We start from the raw sequence: 20,252 nt of genomic DNA on the forward strand, positions 1-20,252 counted from the left end.
ACAAGAGCCAATAAAGGAAAGTGGGGGCGGAAATCAGGAAAAAGTCCAGACAACACCAACCTCAGTTTAGACTAGAGCAAAACCCCCAAAACTTCTGGAAGTGAGGTCTCCAAGGGAAAAAAAAAAAACAATCAATTCATTATCTGATATATTTGACCACTTGGAAAATACTAATAATAGTGTAAAATAAATTTGATTAAGCATAGGGAAAAAAAAAAAGATAGGAACATGGAAAAGTAAAAACAGATGAAAAAATTAGGTAACTGGGGCGCCTGAGTGGCTCAATCAGTTAAGTGTCTGCCTTCAGGTCAGATCATGATCTCAGGGTCTTGGGATCGAGCCCCGCATCGGGCTCCCTGCTTGGCGGGGAGTGCTTCTCCTCTCCCTCTGTACTTCCTTTCTCTCTTAAATAAATAAGTAAAATCTTTAAAAAAATTTTTTTTAAATTAGGTAATTAACTCCAGAAGAAACAAGAAATTGAATTGATAAAACTTAATATATTTGATTTCATAGAAGCCCATCTCTGCGTTAGAAAAATTTACATAGCCATAATAATTTAAACAATGACTATTGATTTAATAAAAAAATATGACATAATTATATTGGAAAAACAGTGAAAAGTGAACTGGAGACAGGGTGTTAAGAACCAAATGCTTACCTACCATAAAAATCAATGAAGAGTATTTTAAGTATTTTATTTAGAATCATAGAAGAAATACCAGAAGAAACAGCTATTAAGAGTTGAAAATGGGGGTGCCTGGGTGGCTCAGTCTTTAAGCGTCTGCCTTCAGCTCGGGTCATGATCCCAGAGTCCTGGGATCGGGCCCCGCATCGGGCTCCCTGCTCAGCGGGAAGCCTGCTTCTCCCTCTCCCACTCCCCCTGCTTGTGTTCCCTCGCTCGCTGTGTCTCTCTGTCAAATAAATAAATAAAATCTTAAAAAAAAAAAAAAAAGTTGAAAATGGATACCTAGAGGAACCAAGGGTAAGGCAGGGGATTGCTATTAATTTTTTTTTTTTAAGATTTTATTTATTTATTTGACAGAGAGAGATATAGCGAGACGAGGAAACACAAGCCAGGGGAGTGGGAGAGAGAGAAGGAGGCTTCCTGCTGAGCAGGGAGCCCGATGTGGGGCTCGATCCCAGAACCCTGGGATCATGACCCGAGCCAAAGGCAGACGCTAAACGACTGAGCCACCCAGGCGCCCAGGGATTGCCATTATTTTTAGCATTCCTATTCTTCGGTACTATTTTGTTTTAAAAAAAAAGTTGTACATATATTGATCAAGAAGCAAAAAAAAATACTAAAATATAAATATTACTCTAATATAAAATAATATTCTATTGTTCATAGTTACCAACAAATATGTAATGGAATAAGCAAAATAGTCTGGAAGGAAATGTACCGTATTCATACTAGTTGCTGCTTCTGGGGAAGAGGGGAGAACTGAGGGTGAGGATTAGAAGGGATTTACAATGAATTCTTTCTTTTATTTTTTATTTTTTTAAAGATTTTATTTATTTGACAGAGACAGCGCAAGAAGAGGGAGAGAGAGGGAGAAGCAGGCTCCCTGCTGAGCGAGGAGCCCGATGCGGGACTCGATCCCAGGGCCCTGGGACCATGACCCCAGCCGAAGGCAGCCGCTTAACCGACTGAGCCACCCAGGCGTCCCTGAATTCTTTCTTTCTTTCTTTTTTTTTTTTAAAGATTTTATTTATTTATTTGCGAGAGAGAACGAGAGACAGCACGAGAGGGAGGACGGTCAGAGGGAGAAGCAGACTCCCTGCTGAGCAGGGAGCCCGATGTGGGACTCGATCCTGGGACTCCTGGATCATGACCTGAGCCGAAGGCAGTCGCTTAACTGACTGAGCCACCCAGGTGCCCTGAATTCTTTCTTTTAATAACAAAAAAAGATGGAGCAAATATGACAAAATATTAAAAATTGTCAGTATTAATTCTGGTGACAGGAACATAGTTGTTTATCATGCTATATTCTGTACTTTTCCATATTTTAAAAAATTCCCTCTTCCCACACAAATAAGTCCAGCTGATATTTTACAAAATCCCAAGAACAATTCAATGGAGGAAGGATTTTTCAGCAAATGGTGCTGGAGCAATTGGATATCCACAGACGCACGCAAATGTGTGCGCACATACGCACACTCAACATCAACCTAAACCTTACCTCTTAAACAAAAATTAATTCAAATGGATCACAGACTTAAATAAATGTGAAACATAACACTATAAAATGTTTAGAAAAAAAGGAGAAAATCTTTGGAATCTAGGGTTACATGTTCTTAGATTTGACATCAAGAGTGTGATCCATACAAGGGAAACTTGATTAAAGGACTTTATCAGAATAAAAACTTGTGCTTCACCAGGGACCATGTTAAGAGGATGAAAAGATAAGCTACAGACTAGAAGAAAATATCCGCAAACCATGTATCCAACTAAGAACATACATCTAGAATATATTTTAAAAAACCTCAAATCTCAATAGTTTAAAAAAAAAAGTCCAAATGGAAAATGGGAAAAAGGTATGACATTTTACAAAGAGGATATATAGATGGTAAATAAGCACATGAAAAGATGTTCAATATCATTAACTACTAGGGAAATGTAAATTACACTGACAATGGGACCTCATTGCACACCTATTAGGACAACTAAAACAGAAAATGGTGTTGGCAACAGCAACTGCTGGTGAGGATGCCAAGAAACTGGATCATTCAGACATTGCTGGGGGTACGTCAAATGGTACAGCCGCTCTGGAAAAAGCTGGGCAGTGTCTCATCAAACTAAGTATCTAATTACCATATGACCTAGCCATCACACTCTTGGACATTTATCCGAGAGCAATGCAAACTTGTGTTCATACAAAACCTAGACACAAACATTCATAGCAGCTTTACTTTAAATGCCAGAAACTCTAAATAACCTAGGTGAACAGTTAAACCATTCATACCATGGAATAGTACTTAGCAATAAAAAGGAATGAACTATCGATACATGTAACAACTTGGGTGAATCTCCAAGGAATTATACTGAGGGAAAAAAGCCAATCCCAAAAGGTTACTTATGGTATGATTCCATTTATATAAGAACATTCTTGAAATGAAAAACTACAGTAACAGAGACCAGATTAGTGGTCTAATCTAATCAGAATCTAGTCAGAACAAAGTTAGGAATCCCCAAGTCAAGTATGCATCCTCTTAGAGCAGCCCAGTACTCCCCTCTGTTCTATAATACTTCCTTGATTCCAAAGTACAGGGGGAGGGGCGTCTGGGTGGCTCAGTCATTAAGTGTCTGCCTTTGGCTCAGGTCATGATCTCGGAGTTCTGGGATCGAGCCCCGCATCAGGCTCCCTGCTCCTCGGGAAGCCTGCTTCTCCCTCTCCCACTCCCCCTGCTTGTGTTCGAACCCTCTCTTTCTGTCTCTCTCTCTCTCAAAAAATAAATAAAATCTTAAAAAAAAAAAAGTTCAGGGGAAAAACTGGTTGGGAGAAAGACTGGATGCATATAGAGGTTGTGAACTGCTAAGAAAGAAACAGCTGTGTGGGAGAAAAGGACACTCTCTCCACTTTGATATATGCTCTGCTTTTTTTTTTTTCCTCTTTGCTTTGCATTCTTGCTCTGCCTATTGACTTTCTTCTCAAGTGTTTCTTCTCTCTTACTGGTTTCCTAACTCATTCTTTTCCCTCTTCCCTTTTGCTAAGTCTCTCTCTGCATCTTCTTTACAGTACACTGACTAAGCTGGACAGGAATTACAAGGGGCAAGACGTATTCACGGAATCATGGATACCTAAAACATTTAAGCTACACAAGCAGGTGGATATCAGAGTCTAACATCATATATTACACACAGGAAAACTGGGGTGCAGGCAAGGGAAATAACCTGCATAAATCACAGAAGGGATTTTGGGCTATGCTGGAACTTGAGCCTGGGACAGTTTCTCTAGTTTTCAACAGAGAGACAGAAATTTCTGCTGCAGCCAATGAAAACAGGGTAAAACGAGAGCAGTAAGAAAAATGATCTATGCCCTATGGCCAACAATAGTTACAAAGTAATTATGAACCAGTTATAAACTAGCCAGGTAGTTCCGTAGTAAGATTTGGATAGAAAGAAAATCCTACAAGGCCAAATTCCTAAGAGTTAACTCTTTTCTCTTACTGACTGTGGATTATTTTAAATGCACCAGCACCCCTCCTAAGAAAGTAATGTTATACTATAAATGCTCTAGGGAGAAACTGCCCAAATGTAAGGTCCAGAGATCACACTGAAGACAGGAATAGAGAGCCTACATTTTTTAACCTACTTTTTTGAACCTACATTTTGAACCTATTTTCTTCCCCAAAACATTTGCATTCAGGAAAATCTTTTATGCATCCATTATTACATGGTTCCCCTGTTGGTACTAAAGACCTTCAGAAATTCAGAATATAGGATATTGGCAATAGGCACCAAAGCAGGAGGTGCCTCTTTCTGGATGAGAGAACCATCATCTGAGTGAGACTGATGCTCCTTAACACAAGGAAGAGCCTCTGTTAAGGAAATGAGATGTGGATGGAGCTGTTGCCAGCATGCACCAGAAGCATGTTGGTAACCCACTGTCGGCCCAAACTTTTCCTACTTACATAGAACAGTGGAAAGTGCCAACAGGGTTCTCACGGCGGATGTCTTCATACTCCTCATATATCCCCCGCTTTTGCCTGGTGCTAACATAGTCCATCAATTCTTGGATGGTCATGGCGTGGGGGCCTGGAACATGTACTGAGTCCCAGTCTAAGGCAGGAGGGAGGGAGAACAGGATGATCTCATCGAAGGGGTCTGGGTGGCCATTCATCTGGGGTAGAAACTGGAAATTCCAAGTCGCGAGGTCAATTTTGACGTACCCACCCAGGTTTTCTGGAAGGCACTCCCTGGGCAGGTGCTGGGTGACCTCAGATGTCTTTAATATCTGAATCTGGAAAGCCAGAAAGAACCATGTGAGTATGGACAGGAAAAAAAGACAGTGAAGATAAAGAACAAATGTGTTTATATTAGGTTTGAAGAATGGGATGAGATTTGCTTGAAATACTTGGTATACTTGTAAAAGGAGTAGACTGCATTTCATCTGCCTGGGATTAAAGTCCTATAATTTCCCCAAAGGTCTGACTTCCTAGAATGTATATCAAATTCACTCCTAGAATTTGTCCCTGCCTTTTTAAAGATTTTATTTTTAAGTAATCTCTACACCCAACATGGGGCTCAAACTCACGACCCTGAGATCAAGAGTCATGCACTCTACTGACCGAGCCAGTTAGTGCCCCGGGAGCCTCGTTATATACCTCAAAAGGAAGGTACAGTTAACAAAGCCTTTATACTATTAACAACGCTTCCCAGTGACATCTCATGCAAGTATTTGCCATTTTGATTATTAAGAATGCACAGGCAGTGATTTTTTTTGGTCAACTCCATACTAAAGTAACCAACTCTAAGCCTGGTGCTTTACTCACAGCTCAGTATGGATGTTCTCAAAGGTAGCTTTCTAGGAAAATAACACTAGACCAGTCACCCAATACAGGGTAGCCCAGGAAAACTGCCAAAAGAGTAATCCTAATTCTGCTCTCTGCTTAGACACAGCCTTACTGGACAAAATTGGCCTAGTTAGTTTTTCATGAAATCTGTGTGAAATGGGAATGTTTGTCACTCTTGCTGTTGTCCCTTCTTGGAATGCCCTCTTTTCCTCCTCGGCCTCTTCATGGACAAGCTTATAAAGCTCACCTCTTCTGTGAAGCCCTCCCTGACTGCTCGATACAATATTCTCCTTTGTGCTCCTGTAGGGCCACAGTTCTCTGTACATGTCTACCTCTGTGTTCCCTATCAGGAACATGAGCTCTGTAAGGGTAAGAAAAATCTCACTCCATTTTTAATTCCCAGGGCCCAGAGCCTGGACTATAAAGGTGCGCATATATTTTGAGTTTATACACACATTAATACTTCTATATAACAAGTGCAAAGAATTTGCCTAAGGAGTCCTATCAAAGAGTACCTTGGAAAAGATTTCTCCTACTCTCCGTCACTAGATCCCTAAGTACTTCCACAGAGCCAAACGTCTTCAGTTTCCCCTCTCCAACACAAGTCTCCCCAGCTATAGAGATCTGCACTGTTGTTGATATAACCTCGTAATTCTATACTACAAAAATCTCTAATAATATTTCACAACAACTATAATTAGATTGTGTCAATGTTTCATGTGCCCTTTCTTTCAAGGGTGAGAAATGAAAGAATGAATAAAACCATAATCTTTCAGTCCTAGAATACTCAGGGGTAATAACAGAATTATGATAATTTTAGACAACACTTTTGAAGTTAGGAAGCAGCAGGGTGTTTTAAGAGAAAATGCCAGTAATGGAAGTAGACATATAAAGAAATATAGTGAGAGATTCTCCTCCACCATGCTGGTGGTCAAAGGACAGATTAATATTTATACTTGAACAAATTCAAACACCAGTTCAACTAATGCAAGTCTATTAGAGATTGTTAAATATGCATGAAGAGCACTAGGCTAATTTTTGGAAGGAGTAGCTATTCCTAAGTTATCCATGGGACACACTCCTTCAGTGCTATCTCTATGTAAGGTGCTATGGAGGGAGAGTGCCAGACAAACTATGTCTAGCTCCTAACTTCAAAGAACTTGTAGTACAGTGAGAGAGGAAGCCTGTACTGACCTGAGTAAAGAATAAAGCAGAGAATATAAGTGGATACACTAACAGAAGCAGAAAGCACTTTAAGAGACAGGCCGGAAGAATTTTATCGAAGGTAAAAAATTAATTGGCAGGTTTCAACAGTAGAAATGGGAAGTTTACCACCTTCTTCAAATAACCACCTCCACCTACAAATAAAATAAAGCATGCCTTACCCTCTCCCGGACTTTGTCCTTCAGGAGGAGGCTGATGATGGAATAGGGCACTCGGAACCATATTGGTGCTCCCACAATCAGTACTTTTTTCAAACGAGCAGGAAATGCTCCCTGTGGAGAACACACATGAAAATTTAAAGATATCAGTTAAGGCACTGGAATCTGTGACTGTTCAAACCCAGAGTGTAGGTTTTCTGCTCTTTTCCCCATCCTTACCCAGCAGGGGGAGTCTAAAGCCTAATTCAGGTTTCATTTCAGTAATTACAGAAGTGGTTAAAAATTTTAAAATTATACACCTGAAACTAATATAAAACTGTATGTTAACTATATTGGAATTAAAATTAAAAGCTCAATAAAAAAATTAAAAGGTGATTTACTTTTTAAAAAAAATTTGACAGAGAGAAAGAGGAAGAACACAAGCAGGGGGAGGAGCAGGCTGAGGGAGAAGGAATCAGAGGGAGAAGCAGACTCCCCGATGAGCAGAGCCTGACACGGGGCTGGAACCCAGGACACTGGGATCATGACCTGAGCAAAAGGTAGATGCTTAAACAACTGAGCCCACCCAGGCACTTTTAAAAGTTCCAATGTTATGTTCTTGTCAACATAAGCTTTATGGATCAAAAATTGATACTGACTCTTGTCAGCATATATGTGTGCGTCTTTAAGTTCTGCTTATTAAAACTTTAAAAAAGGGGCGCCTGGCTTGTCAGTCCATGGAGCATTGCAAACTCTTGATCTGGAGTTGGTGAGTTCAAGCTCCATGTTGGGTGTAGAGATTACTTAAAAGTAAAATAAAATCTTGGGGCACCTCAGTGGTGCAGTTGGTGAAGTGCCCAACTCTTGGTTTTGGCTCATGTTGGGATCTCAGGGTTGTGAGATCCAGCCTTGTGTCAGGCTCTGCTCTCAGAGCAGAGTCTGCTTAAGACCCTCTCTCCCTCTCCCAGGTGCTACCCTATGCACTCTCTCTCTCTCTCAAATAAATAAATAAATCTTTAAAACAATAAAATACTTTTAGAAACTTTAGGAAAAATTAGATCATGAATAAACAGAACATGAAAGAAACATCTCTCATAACCTTTTATTCTGACATCTGTGTGTTTATAATTCTTTTTTACCCATCTCTTCATCTAGTTATGTATTCATTTATTCAGTCAATAAATATAATCTAGTGGGCACAAGGGCAAATGAAATCTAAAGGGAAGGAGACACCCTGACCTGCACAAAGCACAAAAATAAAAAATTATTCATTCCTAATTCACAGCTCTAGGTTTCATTTAGTTTAATATCCCAGCCCTTCTCACAGGCAGGGATACCAAGTAACTGGGAAGAAATTACTCCCAAGGAATCAAAAAAACAAAAAAGACAACAAAAAAGAGGAAATTGTAGTTAAGTATCTTCTACCACTTTCTCCCTATTCTTTTTCAAAAGACTGATTCTCAATTTGACATGTCACTCTCTGGCTACTCTTCCACTGATTTTGGGGGTCCGCAAACATTCCCAATAGAGAATATACAGTATCTAAAACAAAATGCTCCCTATTCCTCTTCACTAAAGTCTGAGATACAACAATTTAAGGGAACCTGGATGGCTCAGTTGGTTAAGCATCTCTTCATTTCAGCTCAGGTGATGATCTCAGGGTCGTGAGATGGAGCCCCGCATTGGACTCTGTGCTCCATGCAGAGTCATGCAGAGTCGGCTTGAGTTCCTCTCTCTACCTCTCTCTGCCCAACCCCCCGCTTGCATGCATGTGCTCACATGCACTCTCTCTCTCTAAAATAAATAAATAAATAAACTCTTCAAACAGCAACAATTTATTTCAGGATCTAAATAGCCAATGCCCCTGCCAAGTCAAAAAGCAGTCTGGAAAAATACCTATATTTCCACAAAATAACTAAAAAGCAGAAGCCATTATATCTACTTCTTCAGAGCAAAGAACTACACACTCAGGCCTGTTCCATTTAAATGACTGTATAGCATCCACATATACTGTTGATGGGACAGTAGTTACATCTTCTAGAAGGCACCTAGCATTATATATCCTTAAAAACGTGCATATTTGGGGCACCTGGGTGGCTCAACTGTTAAGTGGCTGCCTTCGGCTCAGGTCATGATCCCAGGGTCCTAGGATCGAGCCCCGCATCGGGCTCCCTGCACAGTGGGAAGCCTGCTTCTCCCTCTCTCACTCCCCCTGCTTGTGTTCCCTCTCTCGCTGTCTCTCTGTCAAATAAATGAATGAAATCTTTAAAAAAAAATGTGCATATCCTCTGATCAAGTAATTCCATTTCTGAGACTATCCTAAGGAAATAACCAGAAACACAAAGATTTATGAACAGAAATGTTTATTGCATCTTTATTTTTGATAGTTAAAAATAGTACTTTAAAACTGGAAAGAATATATATGTCTGAAAATGGGTAGGGGTTAACAAAAATGGTATTATCCTATAGTAAGATTATATAACCTTTAAAATGAAGATTTCAAAGATTTTTTTGCCACTATGGAAAATGCTCACAATATAATCTTAATTAAACTAAACAGGATCAAAACTATAACCTTAATTTTGTTTTAAAAATGACACACACATTGGGTGCCTGGGTGGCTCAGTTGGTTAAGCGACTGCCTTTGGCTCAGGTCATGATCCTGGAGTCCCTGGATCGAGTCCCGCATCGGGCTCCCTGCTTGGCAGGGAGCCTGCTTCTGCCTCTGACCCTCCCCCCTCTCATGTGCTCTCTCTCTCTCATTCTCTCTGTCTCAAATAAATAAATAAAATCTTAAAAAAAAAAAAATGACACACACATTTATACTTTCACAGAGAAAAAAGATTATAAGAATTATATCAAAAGTTCAATAGTTTATCTCTGAAAAGATTGAGTTGTTTTTGTTTTTGTTTTTTAAAGATTTTATTTATTTATTTGACAGAACACAAGCAGGGGAGCGGGAGAGGGAGAAGCAGGCTCCCCACTGAGCAGAGAGCCTGATGTGGAGCTCAATCCCAGGACCCTGGGATCAAGCCCCATGTCGGGCTCCCTGCTCAGGGGGAGCCTGCTTCTCTCTCTCTCTGCTGCTCGTGCTCTCTCTCTCGCTATCTCTCTCTCTCTCTCTCTCAAATAAGTAAATAAAATCTTAAAAAAAAGATATGAATATAAAAGTGTTTGTTGAAAGAACTTTATTATAAAAAATGGGAAAAAATATCCAACAACATAGAAATGGTTAAATAAATTATAGTAAATACAGGATAGACTATTATTCAGCAATTACAAATATTCATAAAATAAACTTTTTGGAGCTTATTGTATATTGAAATTGTAATCATATTGAAAAACATCTAGAAGAAAGTGCCATACACCAAAATGTCAACAGTGTTTATTTCTGCATAATATAAATCTTAATGTCTGAGTTGTCCAAAATTTTCTACAATAAAATTTTTTTCTGATTATAACAGTATTTTAAGTATAAAAGATAAATTATGAAAAAAATTAGCTACCCTATAAATAATAATCAGCATAAAATTATAATGGTAAAAACATCTGATTTATAATAATTCTTAGGCACACATAGGCTATTTCTATCCCTCTCTTTTTCTCCCTGTAAGTTACTGGTCTTACAAAAAAGATAATTTATCCTTGGTGTCTGCTGTGTTTTTAAATACATGAATATATTTTTTTAGCCTAGGAATAAACTACATAAGACACATGTAACATAGATAAAGTAATTTTAAAACTTTGTTGAAAGACCTAACAAGGAGCACCTGGGTGGCTTTAGTAGGTTGAGGGTCAGACTCTTGGTTTTAGCTCAGGTCATGATCTTAGGGCCATAGGCTCTAAGCTCAGCACGAAGTCTGCCAGGGATTCTCTCTCTCCCTCTCCCTCTGCCCCTTTCCACCCCCCCCAAATAAATTTTTAAAATCTTAAAAAAAAAAGACATAACAAAAGACTTTTTAAAAAGTATAGCATTTTTTTTTTTAATTAATCACTTGAGAGAGAGAACATAAGCTCGAGGGGCAGAGGGACCCGGAGAGACAATCTCAAGCAGGCTCTGCATTGAGCACGGAGCCCTAAGTGGGCCCCATCTCAAGACGTGAGCTGAAACCAAGAGTCTGACGCTTAAGTGACTGTGCCACCCTCGCACCCCAAAAAGTATAGCTATTCTTGGATGGGAGATAATAAATTATAAAGATGTCAATTCTCCCTAAATTAATTTAATTCATTATAGCCAAATGAAATCCAGAGTCTTTCATTTCCCCAAACTTGACTGAATGACTCTAAAGTTCATCTAATCAAAAGATGATGATTTTTTAAAAAAATTTTCTGAGAGGCGCCTGGATGGCTCAGTCATTAAGCATCGGCCTTCAGCTCAGGTCATGATCCCAGGATTCTGGGATCGAGTCGCTCAGCCCCTCCCCAGCTCATTCTCCCTCTCTCTCAAATAAGTAAATCTTTAAAAAGAATTTTTTTTCTCATCAAATTTAGATCTAAAATTTGGAAAAAGTGGGTACCCTCTGTGCAATGGCACTGGGGTGTCTGAGGGAGGGGGAGGGGGTTAGAGACATTTCCTTGAATTGCTTTTTAATTGCTTTTATAATAAAAAAAAGAACGAGGGGGTGTCTGGCTGGCTCAGTCAGTAGAGCATGCAGGTTTTTTTTTGTTTTTTTTTTTAAGTAATCACTACACTCTACATGGGACTCAAACTCACAACCCTAAGATACGGAATCACACTCCCCACCTACTGAGCCAGCCAGGCACCCATGAGCATGTGACTCTTGATCTCAGGGTTGTGAGTTCAAACCCCATGTTGGGTGTAGAGATTACTTAAAAATAAAATAAGGGGAGCCCGGGTAGCTCAGTGGGCTAAGCGTCTGCCTTCAACTCAGGTTATGATCCCAGGGTCTTGGGATCCAGCCCCGCAAAGGGCTCTCTGTTCAGTGGGGAGTCTGCTTCTCTCTCTCCCTTTGCCTCTCACCCCACCTTGTGCTCTCTCTCTCTCGCTTGCTCTCTCTCAAATAAATAAAATCTTAAAAACAAATTTAAATAAAAGCAAACAAAAGTACATGTAAAAAGAATAAAAATGCAAAAAATATAGTCAAAACACCTTTTAGAAATAAGAGTGTGACAGGAAGCTTGACCTATGAGATATTAAACTTTATTTAAGACTATAATAAATAAAACAGTGCATATATTGGTCTAGATGGCTAGATCAATAGAAAAGAGTGTCAGAATAGACATGCCTACCATGGGAATTTAGTGTAATATAAAGGTATTATCTCAAATGAGTAGGAAAAAAATGTTTTAGTTAGTAAATGTTGCCTGGATAGCTATTTGAAAGCAAATTATTTTATCTATAATATTATGTATCATATATGATATATATTATTAAATAAAGTATATAGAGTATACGAAAATTACAATGAAAAAATAAAGAAAACATGGCAGTATGAGAAAAGACACCATAGAATTGAGTAAGAAACTATAAAAAATGCTGGTAACACATACTTAGTAATATATTTTTTTTACTTAATAATATTTTTAGTAACAACTCTTATAAATTAATAAGAGATAAACACTTTTGTAAAAAATTGGGTAAAGTATATGAGGGGGGCCTGGGTGGCTCAGTAGGTTGAGCAACTGACTCTTGGTTTTGGCTCAGGTCATGATCTCAGGGTGGTGCCCCAGGCTCTGCGCTTAGCAGGGACTCTGAGATTCTGTCTCTCCCTCTACCTCTGCCTTTCCCCCAACTTGTGTGTGCTCGCTCTTGTGCACCCTCTTCTCTCTCTAAAATAAATAAATATTTTTTAAAAATTGAGTAAAGTATATGAAAAGGAAAAATATTTAAATAGCTCTTGGCAATAAACATGAAAATACACTGAAGCTCATCAGTAATAAGAGAAACACCACAAAAACGTGAATATGATTAAAATCCAAATAACAGGGGCGCCTGGGTGGCTCAGTCGTTAAGCGTCTGCCTTTGGCTCAGGTCATGGTCCCAGGGTCCTGGGATCGAGCCTCGCATCGGGCTCCCTGCTCTGTGGGAGTCTGCTTCTCCCTCTCCCACTCCCCCTGCTTGTGTTCCCTCTCTTCGCTGTCTCTCTCTCTGTCAAATAAATAAATAAAATCTTAAAAAAAAAAAAAATTAAAATCCAAATAAATCAATGTTGATAAAACTGGTGAAAAAGGATGTTGATGGGAGTGTAAATCTGAGCTAAGTTTTTAGAGGGCTATTTGGCAGTATTTATCAAAATTTAAAGTGTGAACTCTTTGACCCTACAAATCTGCTTATAGCAATTTATCCTGAGGAAATGATTGGTCAAACAGACAAAAATGTATGTAAAACAATACTCACTGAAGCCTTTATAGTAACACACAAAAAATGGCATGAACTTCATTTTTTCTGCTTGATATATCCATAAAAAGAATACTCTGCTGCCATTAAAAAGAGTGAGGAAAGGGGTGCCTAACCCGCTTAGCTGCTAGAGCACGCAGCCCTTGATCTCAGGGTTGTGAATTCAAGCTCCACGTGGGGTGCAGAGCTTACTTTAAAAAAAAAAAAAGTGAGAGAGAAAAGAAATGAGTAATAGCTATATGTACTGACACAGAAGGATGACGAAGACACAACTGTTAAGTAAAAAATGGCAAGTTATAACCACTGGATATAGTATTACTCCATATTTGTAAAGAAAAAAAAATCATATATCATCCTCATCAACAAAAAGAACTGAATCACAGCTAAATGCCATAACAGGGATTTTAGTAATATGATGATGAGTGACCAATGGAAGTACCAGAAAACAACATGCAATAATAATACTCTCTTTATATACTCTGTTATAAACCTGTAACAGCACTTCTAAAAAATCTAGTTCCACGGTAATCCCAAGTTAGATCCTAGAACAAAGGCTGCATAGACTCCTAGATCAGTGATTTTCAAACTGCAAGTTGTCACTCAATGGGTCCTTAAATTAATTTAGTAACTCACGACTAACTTTTTAAAAATATGAAATAGAATAATTAAAGTGACTGCACATAGTAAGGGGTAAAGTTTGTTTTGTGAAACTTTTTTGTTCTGTGTATAAATATGTACACAAAGATCTTCACACCTTCCTCATCCTGGGACTCTGAAATCTAAACAGCTCTGAAAACCTCAAGTTTCTTTTGAAGTCTGGTGCAAGAATTCATGGAGCAACAAAATCTGACCTGAAATGCCACAGGCTATTATAGCCTTTATTGTTCTCCACTCATTATGAATAATACATTTCACTGCAAAAATATTAATGTGTTTGATTATAAAGTGGCACATATACCGTATTATCTTTTAAAGTTCGAAAGATTACAAAATACCTCTGGACTTATGAGTTTGGGATAAGAGAGTAAGAACTTACCTATATATAGAACTCCACACGTATGTGTATAGGTTAGTGTACATATACTTTTGTGTATGAAGTCAACATGTAAAACCTATTTCTGACTAGATGGAGACAAAAAGTCTGAAAATCATTGGCTATGTGACATTTTTCAGACACTGGACATACCTAGGCCTTCATTCTTATTCTACACAACTCCAGGAAAGGGGCAATGCTCCTTTATGACTCAGAATGTTCCTGTGCATTTTTTTTAATTCCTCCCACTTCACTTTTAAGACCATTTTGTATTCTGAGGAAGCACATATTAGTCATCATTTACAGGTGACCTTTACACTGAACATAATGTCTGAAGTTTACATCATTCCTAAGTCTCCCAAAGAATAAAAAAAAGTATCCCAACCAGTGAAGAATTGAGGGGTCCTCTCATAGCCTTACCTTCAGCAGGTTTAGGACTTTCTTGCCAAGATCCAGCTCAAAGTTGGTATAATTAGAACCACACATGTCATAGATAAACACCAGTCCGTTCCTCTGAGTTTCAAAGCTGTAAACCAACCATTGAACAAAAACATTTATAAGTAATTAGATGAGGGTTGAAAGCCTAGGGCAAAAAACTGAGTTATGGGACACATGTGGGACCAAAATATAACTGGTCTTACAAAAAGATGATTTATATTTGGTATCTGCTATACTTCTTATGATATTATGATTTTATAATAAAAAATATATATTTGGTTGCTGGCACAGAGCTCCTTTAAAACTCTTGGAATTTCGTAAGTGAAGAGTTAAAGGTATCTTTTGTGATGTTAATGAGACAACTGGAATGCCCCTGGGTCACATAAGGATGGGGGTGGTTGCCAGGGGAACCAATCTTGTGATTACAGAGGGTTGGTACTTTCATCCCACACCCCGCCCCCCCCCATCTCCAGGGAAGAGAAAGGGATGAGAGATTGAGTTCAATCTCAAATGGCCAATGATTTAATCAGTCATGCTTCAGTAATGAAGCCTCCATAAAAACCTAAAAGGTTTAGGGTTTGGAGCTTCCAGATGGAGGTACTGAAAAGAGTGGCCCTCTCAGAGAGGGCATGGAAGCTCTAAGCCCCTTTCCATACCTTTCCCTATGCATCCCTTCCATCTAGCTATTTTGAGTTATGTCCTTTTATAATAAATTGGTAACCTAGTAAGTAAAATGTTTCTCTGAGTTCTGTGAGCCACACTAGTAAATTCACTGAACCCAAGAAGGGGGTTGTTGGAAACTTCAATCTATATAGCCTGTTGATAAAAAGCTTAGGTGACAACCTGAACTTGCCACTGGCATCTGTGTGTGGGAGTTGGGGTTGGGGGATTAGTCTTATAGGATTGAAAACCTTTAACCTGTGGGATCTGATCTATCAGGCAGACTGTCAGAATTGAGTTGAATTGTAAAACACTCAGTTGGTGTCAGAGAACTGCTTGGATGGCAGAAAACCCCCACATGTTGGAACTGGAATTATGCTTACTGATGTATATTTATCAAGTACCAAACTCCTAGGTTGAGAATGTCCCAGAACATCTAGGTTATCAAAATTTGAACTGTTTCCTCCCAGGTTTCTGAATCTGCCTATCCAAATTTCATAACATTCCATGTTCAACTCAAAAGTTTCCTCTTACGTGAAGACCTCCCTGATAACTGTGATCAAAATGCACTACTGTCCTTCACCCCCTTGTAGCCCCATAAATCTTCCTGTAGGATTTTCTTGTGGTTCTTAAAGCATTTCAAGTTCGTTTTGTTTTTTGTTTTATTTATTTATTTATTTAAGATTTTACTTATTTATTTGACAGCGAGAGAGACAGCAAGAGAGGGAATACAAGCAGGGGGAGTGGGAGAGGGAGAAGCAGGCTTCCCACAGAGCAGGGAGCCCAATGTGGGACTCGATCCCAGGACCCTGGGATCATGACCTGAGCCGAAGGCAGACGCTTAACGACTGAGCCACCCAGGTGCCCCTGTTGTTGTTTTACAGATTTTATTTATTTATCTGATAAAGAGACAGAGAAAGCACAAGCAGAGGGAGGGGCAGAGGGAGAAGGAGAAGCAGACTCCACACTGAGCGTCTGGGGGCTCGATCCCAGGATCCTGACTGAGCCAAGTCAGATGTTTAACCAACTGAGCCACCCAGGTGCCCCAAAGCACTTTAACTTTGTATAGCCATCTGATTCTCTCCTGGGAGCAAAAACATGTTTTGTTCACCTCATTACTCCCAACAGTCCCTAGCACAGTCCTTGCAAACAGGTACATGATAAATGGTCACTGAATTAGAATTCAGTAGAACTGGAAGCCTACTGCTAAGAAAATACTTCAGACCTGTGGGAAACTGTGAAACAAAACTCTAAGCTCAGTGATGGTAAATGTAACTCTTAGGACTTGGAGGAAGAGAACAAACCCATACATAGTCTTAGGAAAGCATCTTGAAAAGTAAGAGCTTATTACCACACTGAGTAAGAACACGTGAGGAGGAGCACCTAGGTGGCTCAGGGTCATGAGATCGAGCCTTGTGTTGAGCTCCCTGCTGGGTATGGAGCCTGCTTAAGATTCTCTCTCCCTCTCCCTCTGCCCCTCTCCGGCTGCATGCACTTGGGCTCTCTCTAAAAACAACAACAAAAAAAAACAAAAAATATGTGAAGATATGAAAAGTATTCTTCAGTTCAATCTCCTTACTGCCTAAAGACTTCTCAAAGTTGTATTCTTCCACCAAGCCAGATCCTTACCTATTTCAATTGGCATGCCTAAAAGATCATTAAGAATAAATTTTTTGTTTGATTACTCATAGATGATAGCATAGCAATAGCTTTCCTCCCTACTTAAAATTAAGAAAATTTTGGGGCACAAAAGAATCCTGAAATCAGAGATCTCAATGTTATTTTGTATCCTAAATTTTTGGCATGGTGGAAGTACCCACCCATGAAGTAGCATTTCAAAAATCTCAGTTCAAAAATCTCTAATTCTGAGGTACACCCAAGTACACCCAAGTTTTACCAGCAGTTTCTGAGTTTTGAATGGTCTCGACAGGTTACAGTTAATACTAAATCTTGACTCCTTTTTTCATGATTCCAGAGAGACTATGATTCACCAAGATCAAAGATGGCGTTACAAGAGTAGCACAATTACTGAGTAGACTATCCAGGTCTAGAGACTTCCCATTTCTCCACAAGCTCATCAACGGCCAAATTCAAAGAACTATAAAGGTTTTCCCCTCACAGCACCAGCCTGTTGCAGAGCACTGAAACAAAGAGAAGTCAGTGCCAGGGGAAACAGAATTTAATAAAAAGAAGCTATGGTTCATAATGATGCAGGTTCTATATTCCTAAAAATTATTCTTCCTATAAAGGCACATGAAATAAATATAAATGTGGTAGGATCTTTGTTTTTCTGTGTACAGAATATGAGGTTTACAATGATAGCTAATTCCTTACTAAGAATAAATGTTTTCCTACTGAGTTTGATTCCTGAGCTGGATGCTACCTGAGAACACCAAGATGTTTAAAACACAGTCCCTGACATTTGTTTCAAAATAATGGAGGGTAGGGGATGGGTGAGAGGCTATCAGTGAAATAAGATTGGTTATAGATCAGTCTGAAAACAGATGATGTGTGGAAGTTTATGATACCATTTCCATGCCACCCGTAGAGATCTGAGGATTTTCTATTATATAATGTGAAAAAGAAGGTTCCCTGCCCTCACAGGGCTTACAATCTAGTGGTAAATATAGAAAACAACAGTGTAAGATAAATTACATCATAAGGCTGTGTAAAGTTCAATACAAAATAACTGGTATTATCAATAACTGCTGCTGGGGCACCTAGGTGGTTCAGTCAGTTAAGCATCTGCCTTTGGCTCAGGTCATGATCTCAGGGTTCTGAGATGGAGCCCTGTGTTGGGCTCCCTGCTCAGCAGGGAATTTGCTTCTCCCTCTCCCTCTCCTCCTCCCCACCCTACTCCTGCTCTTAGTGAAAGTTAACATACGAAAACAAGAATTTCTACTCACTAGTGAGAATATTTTGCTTGGAGAAAAGGTTTCACATTTATTTATTTTATATGCACCTTCTGAATAATGAGGAGTCACTAAACGTTTTTAAGAAAAGGGTGGACATCATGAACACAGTTTTAAGTATGTTTACCTATGTGGTCTTCTGTGGGATCCAATCAATACAAGAAAGCTTTGGCCACTGCCATGCCTATAGGAATGCTCTGACTGTAAGCTGCCCACAACAGAAGGCCAGTGAATTTTCTGACAAAGGAGTCTTTCATTTATTTCTCCTGAGCTAAAGCATTTCAAAGGAACCTATATTCTGGAAATAATGACTGAAGACCAATCACAGGAAAGAAGAACTGAGAAATTTCACACTTCTGATTGGGCAGTACAGGGGCCCTGAGACCACTGGTCCTCTCTCCTTACCTTAGTAAACTTCTCTTTTTCAGAATAATGCTATGTGTGGCGTGGATATATCTCCCTATTGAGCATCAAAAGCAGAAGATAAATACTATGGAAATAACATTAACAAGGCAGTAACAAGTGAATTAGACAAAGAGACCCACTTCAGACAATCATTTGGCTATCCACATCCTCTAAGTCCACGGTATGACTGAAGTTGTGCATAGATGTCGTTCACTATCTTAGGTTTTAGCCCTTGATACATCACTTCTAAGTCAGAGGATTAGCCAATGACATCCAGCACAATATTAAACTGTAAATTTTCACGAGGGAAAAATTCACCAGGGTTAAGGAAGTACGGCAAGAGGACAACATAATAGGGTACAAATAGCTCTGGCCAAGAGCAAAGAAACTAGGATCCTAGGCCTAACTGGACTGGTATGTGATGACTGTAAAAGAGTCACGTAACTTCTTGGGGCTTCAGTTTTTTTGTCTAAAATAGTCATAATACCATTTACCTTGGAAACAGAAGGAGAAATGACCGAAGCGGATTCTTTTTGCTCATGCACCTGTTTATAAAGATGATTTTGCCTAACTTTGTACTTTTGGACTCTTCTCTCCTGAATGTTGATTCTCAAAATCCTGGGCTAAATGGCATTATTCCTATTTTACAAAGAAAGTGAGGCCCCAGAGTGCTTTGAAAATCAATATTCAGGGCAAATGAGCAAAAGGTCAGCACAAGTCATTTCCCCTTCATATTCTCTCAATAAGTGATTCTCAATACAATGAGAATAATTAGTTAATTGGCTTTCTCAGCTTCTGTGATCCTAAAATAGAGCCAAGCAGGTAAAGATACAAAGAATACCTTCTATCTTGATAGTACCTGGAAACCTGCCAAGCCCTTAAAGACATGGAATGTTTTCTATTCACAGCACTTCCCAGGGCACATTCTAGGAGCATGGTGAAGGCACTGCTGAGTTAATCAACTTAGTCAAGGACTATCACTTCCCCATCTGGATGTAGACCAACTAAAAGATAATCTTTATGCTCACCTATCCACAGCTCTGTCTAGCAAGTAAAACAGAGCCTGAAGTACCACATGTTGGATTGACTTGTGGGGGTGATGCAATCTGGCAGTGAAGAGGGCAATGGAGGCTCCTGTTGGGTCCCGAACATTCTAGAAGCAAATAAAACAAGAAATATTTAGAAACTAAATAGAAAATCACAACAATCACTTAGGCTTCTATATCCTAGACAAAAATTTCATATCAAGAGAAGAGATGCTGGGGCGCCTGGGTGGCTCAGTCGTTAAGCGTCTGCCTTCGGCTCAGGTCGTGATCCCAGGGTCCTGGGATCGAGCCCCGCATCGGGCTCCCTGCTCCGTGGAGAGCCTGCTTCTCCCTCTCCCACTCCCCCTGCTTGTGTTCCCTCTCTCACTGTGTCTCTCTCTGTCAAATAAATAAATAAAATCTTTAAAAAAAAAAAAAAAAAAAAAGAGAAGAGATGCTGGCAATACTTTTCTGACTTGCATCAGTTACTCTAGGAAGAGAAGAATGTTTATTTCATCCCATGCCTGATTCTTAGCAGCCCCT

At 39.3% G+C, this 20,252-nt stretch overlaps 1 protein-coding gene across 1 annotated transcript in view; it reads right to left on the reverse strand.

The window, feature by feature from the left end:
• The window catches only part of PTPN9 (protein tyrosine phosphatase non-receptor type 9), an 82,561-nt gene that overhangs the window by 16,895 nt on the left and 45,414 nt on the right, over positions 1-20,252 (reverse strand). The window contains exons 4-7 of the mRNA XM_021694058.1: positions 19,713-19,837; positions 14,690-14,795; positions 6,903-7,013; positions 4,636-4,964 (exon numbers count right to left, since the gene is read on the reverse strand). Of these exons, the coding sequence (XP_021549733.1) occupies positions 4,636-4,964; positions 6,903-7,013; positions 14,690-14,795; positions 19,713-19,837 (671 nt within the window). The remainder of the gene's footprint in view (positions 1-4,635; positions 4,965-6,902; positions 7,014-14,689; positions 14,796-19,712; positions 19,838-20,252) is intronic.

Source organism: Neomonachus schauinslandi, chromosome 9 (assembly GCF_002201575.2).
Source record: "Neomonachus schauinslandi chromosome 9, ASM220157v2, whole genome shotgun sequence".
Lineage (NCBI taxonomy): Eukaryota > Metazoa > Chordata > Mammalia > Carnivora > Phocidae > Neomonachus > Neomonachus schauinslandi.